The following is a 6,960-nucleotide window of genomic DNA, read 5'->3' on the forward strand; positions in this document are numbered from 1 at the left end:
ATTGGAATGGTAATATGATGTGCTGCTTTTGTAGTAAGTTAGAGACTACCCAACATCTTTTCTTTAAATGTCATTATGCCAAAGCCTTGTGACGTGTTGTGCACCTCTTTTAGGCATTCAACCTCCACAGTGACTTCATCAATTTCGAGATGTGTCATCACAGTCTTTTAGGCATTCAACCTCCACGGTGACTTCATCAAGCGTCTGCGTCTGTACCTATGTAATCCGCAAAAAAAGAGTATAAATTATTTGTTTAATTCGTCTAAGCAAGGGACGGAATCTTAGATCCTTGTTATTGAGCTGTAGTTTGCAAGGCAACTTGGCTTAGCAAAAATAACTTTTGTGTTCAATAATGGCCAAACAAACACTTTTTTGCATGTACTTTTCATGGAACTCACTAACTTTGATTTTGGGCTATGTTGGAACACATTGATGACCATAAGGATTAGTTAATCTCGACGTGTCAACTTCTAGAAACCAGAGCAATGCACTTATTTGCTTTCCATGGATGATCTCTTAGATTTTGTATTGTTAGTAACGTTAGTGTGCTACTATAAGTACTTTAACTATCAAGTACTAGAATCTACCATATAGATCTAGATAGTAACTATTTAAATATATCAAAATATATAAGAAAAATAAATGAAGAACCTAATAGTCTGTACTGCAGGAGCGTGTCTCTTTGCGTTGTTTTCTTTTCCTGTGTATATTTTAGGGGTCATTTGTTGGATGCGGTAGTCCTTGGATTCCCGTTAGTTTTATACTTTAACAACTCTTCTCTCTCTTAATAAAATATGTACTTCGTGGTTCGGTCGAGAGAGAAAATATGGAAGGAGATAATAGTGTCAGCATTACAACTAGATTTTACTGTGCCAATAAAAAAAACTAGATTTTACTGTGGTAATAAAAAAAGAGAAAACCACATGAACATCTACTCCGTATGTACTATGGTGGCAACCTTCCCCTTCTGAACTCTAATCCCTGTTCTATCGGATATTTGACATATGTATGAAGTATTAAATATAGATTATTTATGAAACTAAATGCACAGATTAAGACTAATTTGTAAGACAATTTTTTAAGACTAATTAGCCCATGATTCGACAGCGCGGTGCTACAGTAAATATATGCTAATGATGGATTACTTGGGCTTGAACTTCTGTAATTTATTTTTTTATTACTATCCGAAAACCTCATGTGATATTTCATGTAACATTCAATATGACATATCTTAAAGTTTAGTCCATGCATCTAAACACCTTGTTACCAAAATCTTTGCCCCCACTGGACACCTTTTCCCCTGGGCTGGGCATTGCTTTGCGGCTGGCCGGGACCCAGGAGACAGAGAGAAGTAAAGGATGCTCAACCCATGCTGGGCCCACAGCCAGCCAAACACCCTGCACTTGAATCACTATGGCCCACTTGGAAGCTTTCCCTATTTAAAGGCTCCCAGAGCTCGCCGCATCAAACCGCTTGGTTCACTCCTCAGCTCCCTGTCGCACACAACTGCAGAGGCCAGAGCCAGAGCAGCTGCCCCCTCCGATCCGAGCGAGCAAGGGCGCCACCGTCTCCAATGGCGCGGCCACAGCAACAGTACCGCGGCGTGCGGCAACGCCACTGGGGATCCTGGGTCTCCGAGATCCGCCACCCTCTCCTGTGCGTAAGCGTAACCCTGCAGCCACGTGCTTCTTGGCTGGACTGGACTGACCATGGCGGCGTCGTGATTGTTGGATTCACTGTGCGTGCGTGCAGGAAGACGAGGATCTGGCTGGGCACCTTCGAGACGGCCGAGGACGCGGCGCGCGCCTACGACGAGGCGGCGCGCATCATGTGCGGCCCGCGCGTGCGCACCAACTTCCCCGAGGACGCCGCCAGCGACGGGCAGCAGCTGCAGGCCGCGTCGTCGTTCCTCTCCCCCGCGCTCGTCGCCAAGCTCCACCGCTTCAATCTCGCGTCCGTGCAGGCGGCGCGCGGCAAGGCCGACGCTGCCTCGGCCGCAGCAGCAGCCGCCGCCTCGGCGCCCGCCGTGCTCCCGCGCATCGCGGCGATGCCTGCCGGCAATGCCGCCATGGGAATCGCCCCCTCGCCGTCGTCATCGGCGGCGGGGGACTGTAGCGGCGGGTTTCTTGAGGAGCAGTACGTGGACCAGATGATCGAGGAGCTGCTAGACTCCAACTTCTCCATGGAGATCTCCTACTAGTTTCACACGCACACGACGCGTCGTCCGTCCCCTGCCCCCGCCTCCTCTGCTCTGTCTCATCTCTCTGTTTGGTTTCGTCAGTCAGCTCAGCTAGGGAGTGTAGTGAGTTACTTAGTAGTATCATTAGCCATGCCAGGAGGAACTCGAGGTTACTTTGGTCAGACGAGTTGAGCATCCTGATGTGTATACGGTAGCATCGTCAGACGGTCAGAGCATAAAAAAAACTTGGATTGGACTCCATTTTTTCTACTGCCAATGCTGGAACTTAGTGGTATTCGGCTTCATGCCATCACGAGCAGCGAGCGGCGAGTAAACTGAACAAGGAGCGGCGAGTAAGGCCCCGTTTAGTTCCAACCCAAAAACCAAAAATTTTCAAGATTCCCTGTCACATCGAATCTTGCGGCACATGCATGGAGTACTAAATGTAGACGAAAAAAAAAACTAATTGCACAGTTCATCGAGAAATCGCGAGACGAATCTTTTAAGCCTAAATAGTCCATAATTGGACAATTTTTGCCAAATAACAACGAAAGTGCTACAGTAGCCAAAAGCCAAAAATTTTCGGAACTAAACGCGCCCTAAACTGAACAATGTTTAACTGATGAACATAACAACGCTGCATTGACCACAAATTCTGGTGCTTGGAGTCTCTTCTCTTGCGACGTGTTTTGATTGAGAAGTCTTGGATGGGACGCTTCATCAGAGTCAGAGACGATGCATGCTTTCTGCTACGAGATACGTATGCCCTTGGTACTTTGGATACCAGCCCAACTTAGACCCAGTTTAGATAAAAAAATTTGGCAAAATGAGCACGGTAGCGTTTTCGTTGTTATTTGACAATTAGTGTCCAATCATAATTTAATTAGGTTTAAAAGATTCGTCTCGTGGATTTCGTCTAAACTGTATAATTAGTTTTATTTTTTATTTATATTTAATGCTTCATGCATACGTTTTCGTATTCGATGTAACGAAGAATCTTAAAAAAAATTTAGCATTTTGGGAGGGAACTAAACAGGGCCTTAACTGCCAAGAAGGAAAAAGGAGCTTCTAAAATCGATCCGTGGACAGAATCTCGGCGTCGAGGACAAATTAAAAGCCGCGTGATTTATGGCTCCTCTGGCACCCAAATCCTGACGAATCCTTGAACTCTCTCTGCACTGCACTGCGTTCCGCTGCACGCATCCTCTGCATATGCTACAATACAAGTGATGGATTCATCTGCGTGCCGCGGCATGGCAATGGCAGCGGCAGGGGGCGGTGCCGTAATGCGAGTCGTAGGCTCGCAGCAATCTGAGGCGCATAGTGCGTCATCGATGACAGTAATGGTGAAGAAGGGGGGACTGTGATCGTGATCTGCTGCTGATTGATGGAGTGGTAGTAGTATCTAGGCGAGGATTCACCTCATCATGGCATGTGCCTCCACATGCGCCTCGCCCAATCATGCTGCTGCCCCGCTCGCCGCTCGGCCTCTCGGTCTCTGGCCCTGAGACTTGTGACGCAAGAGACGTCGTCAGCCTGCTGTGCACCTGCCCGCGTTTGTCAAAAGAATCCGCGCCCTTTTGCGGCTGTGACAGTGACGGATATGCTTATTGTAGTAGGAGCCAGGGCAGTAGGTTAGCAGCCCCGAGGAATTCTGGACGAATCCGGAGAAATTTAGATAAATCTAGAGAAATTTGTTAGAGAAAAATACGAATTTGAATAAAAAAAGAAACGGATCAAATCAGGTTTAAGGACACGCAAACAGAGCCTACATGTTACCCGTTAGTATAACCTAGTACTGTAGGAGCATTCCGTATCCACCGGTAACTCCTGCATTTCTGTTCTACTCCTGCTACTAGATAGAAAAAATGTGGTTAAGTTTATATATGTGGATACATTTCTCAAGGCCTTGTTTAGATTGCCTCAAAATTTCAAGTTTTTTCACTCTCTCCATCACGTCAATTTTTGGACGCATGCATGGAGCATTAAATGTAGGTAAAAAAAATAACTAATTGCACAGTTTGGTTGTAAATCATGAGACGAATCTTTTGAGCCTAGTTAGTCCATAATCAGACAAAGTTTGTCAAATACAAACGAAACGTGCTACAGTATCCAGATTGCAAAAATTTGCAATCTAAACAAGGCCCAAGTGAGGTGGGAGGTAACCCCGGAACCAAGAGAGACCAGTCAAGCCAAACAGCCCACTAGCAGTCTAGCACCATGTTACCACCACTTCTCCAATATCGCTCCTGTTTTGATAATGCTTAGATGCCGGCGTCCCTTTGTCCGGACGCAGCTTCTCAGACCGTAGAAATTTCCCCACTCACCACTGTATCGTCCGCTCGCTCCCGCCCGCGCCGCGCCGCTCCCTCATCTCGCGCCGTGCCGCGTCCCCCGCCGTGCCACGCTCCATCTCCCACCGCGCCCCACTCCGCCTCACCCGTCGTGGCCACGGCGTGCACCGCGCCACCAGGAGAAGGTCGCCGCCGACTAGGACATCATCTCCTGCGGTCCGCTGAAGACACCACGGTAGGAAGCCGCGCCACCACCAACCCGATCTTGCTGTCGCTACCGCAGTTCCCCATCAGGAAGGTCGTGTCCGCCGCAACGCGCGACCTCAGCAAGGAGATGTTTGAAATATGCTAATGGCTAGAGGGAGGGTGAATAGCCTATTGAAAATTTCTACACCAACACTTAGCAAATATGTTAGACAATTAAACAGCGAAGCGAGTGTTGCGCTAGCCTACTAAAAGAGCAAGCCACCTACCACAATTCTAGTGACTATGATCACTAAACACACAATTTACCAAGTCACTACACTAAGTTAGTGAGCTTTCAAAGGCTAACTAAAGAGCCTCACTAACCACTAGACCCGACACAAGCTAGCTCTCAAAACTAATTACACTAAAAAGCTTGACTACACTAAGAATGTAATATAAGTGTCGGTGCAGAAAGTGACCAACATGTAAATATTTGTAGTTTTGTTGTACGTTATGATCGGAGGTGGCTTAGCACTCAATGACACAGGGTTTATACTAGTTCAGGCAACGTGCCATACGTCCAGTTTGAGTCGGTCGGTGACTTTATTCCTGAGTCTAGGTGCTCAAAGTTTGTTGTGGGGTACAAGAGGTCCGGTCGGACTCTGATGTGGAGGATCGAGAGTGACGGGAGCTCCGCTATGTGCTATGTGTTTGAGCATGTGCTCGAGGTTTGGACCTAGTGGTTCTGCTGTTGTGTGTTAGTGAACTGATCGATCCCCTTATTGAAAGAGAGTGCATCCCCTTTTATAGATGGAGGGGGTGGCCTTACAAGTGAACTAAGTCTTGTTGCCCATGCTATCGGGTACAGGTTGATTATAGACTCCCATAACACTGTTAATGTCAGATGTATGTGGGAGGTCGTGTTGTCTTCTTCAGGTATGGCAGACGTCGGTGCCTGCCATACTGTTGATACCTAGAGGCATGCAAGGGATTTTATCATATTCGCCTGGTACGATAAATGTCGGCGCCCACAACACTGTTGATGTCTCAGAGGCACGTGGGGAGAGCCTTACCGTGTTTGTCTAGTATGGGAGTTGATGGTGCCACAACACTGTAGGGGAAATGTCGGCGCCTACAACACTGCTGGGTTCTGTCATGCCAGGAAGGTTGTAGGATATTGCCCGGTAGGTGTACAGGGTACGGTCCTTGATATTGCGGTTGACTTGAGTGCCCTATCTTACTTTCTCCATCCATTTCCTGGTCCTTACTGAGCGGGTGTCCCCGGTCGGTTGGTCCTAGTCAGCTCTATTTGCGCTAGTCGGAGAGGAGCTGTAAGCAGGGGTTCGGCTCATTCCCGGTTAGAGAAGCGAGACGGAGTTAGGAGTGGTGTTTTGGCCAGGGCTTCTAGTCGAAGAGGCCGTCCGGAGGCGGACTGGAGTCGAAAGCGAGCATTGTTCTTCTTTCGGTCGGAGAGGCGGGCTAGAGTCGAAAGCGGGCGTCGTTCCTTCTCGGCCAGGCCTTCTGGTTGGAGTTTTAGATCACCCTTCCGGCCTACCATTTAGGTTTTTTGGGCCAGCCCAGGAGTTGCGTGTCATTCACAATGTTGCCTGCTGGTCTAAGCCTTTGCTGGGAAGCCGGTCCATCAGGGACCCTGGGTTTATGAACCCAACAGGAGCCCCCGAGCCCCCGGGCGATTCGGGTAGAATCGTTTGGGGGATTTTTGTCTTGACGGCCCTCGAGCCCCTGGGTGATTCAGATAGAATCGTTTGAGGGGTTTTTGTGTTGCCAGCGGGGGAAGTTTTGTTTTGTCAGCGGGTGCGCGCGAGTCGAGCCCCCGGGCGATTCGGGTAGGATCGCCTGGGGTTTTTTTGTCAGTGGGCATGTGTGCGTGCATTTTGGTCAAGATAGAGTTGTCAACCAAGGTGTCGTGCGTAGCCAAGGCAGTTCTTTACGGATCGGGCGAGATGGAGCTTGTGAATCTAGGCGTCGAGCGTAGCCGAGGGATCGGTCGAGGCAGACTCGCGGACCCGTCATGCGTGGCCGAGGCAGTTGTTTAGGGATCGGGCGAGATGGAGCTCGTGGATCCTGGCATCGGGCACACGCATCGGGCGCGGCCGAGGCAGTTTTAGGTGTCTTGAGCCCCTGAGCCCTGATGGGCTTGATAGGGGTCGATTGAGTTTTGTGCGTTACCTTGTCCGCAGTTTCTCACAACCAGAGGGGCTAAGCAACGTCGCTTGCCTTGATGGCTCAGGCTTAAGTGACGCGCTCGGTGAGCTCGCTAACGGGTATGATCAAGTGGAA

The 6,960-nt window shown here is 48.9% G+C and overlaps 1 protein-coding gene across 1 annotated transcript; it reads left to right on the top strand.

Moving 5' to 3' along the window:
- Window positions 1–1,490: 1,490 nt before the first annotated feature.
- LOC136519399 (ethylene-responsive transcription factor ERF003-like) lies at window positions 1,491–2,430 on the top strand. Its single transcript, XM_066512808.1, has 2 exons — window positions 1,491–1,656; window positions 1,753–2,430. The coding sequence occupies exons 1-2, from the start codon at window positions 1,574–1,576 to the stop codon at window positions 2,198–2,200; spliced, it is 531 nt and encodes a 176-aa protein (XP_066368905.1). The 5' UTR covers window positions 1,491–1,573; the 3' UTR covers window positions 2,201–2,430.
- Window positions 2,431–6,960: the final 4,530 nt, after the last annotated feature.

Source organism: Miscanthus floridulus, chromosome 18 (genome assembly GCF_019320115.1).
Source record: "Miscanthus floridulus cultivar M001 chromosome 18, ASM1932011v1, whole genome shotgun sequence".
Lineage (NCBI taxonomy): Eukaryota > Viridiplantae > Streptophyta > Magnoliopsida > Poales > Poaceae > Miscanthus > Miscanthus floridulus.

Bases quoted from the DNA above. Each gene is read 5' to 3' on its own strand.
- LOC136519399 (XM_066512808.1), top strand. From the start codon at position 1,574: ATGGCGCGGCCACAGCAACAGTACCGCGGCGTGCGGCAACGCCACTGG. The intron at 1,657-1,752 runs GTGCGTAAGCGT...GCGTGCGTGCAG, and splicing joins GAGATCCGCCACCCTCTCCT to GAAGACGAGGATCTGGCTGG.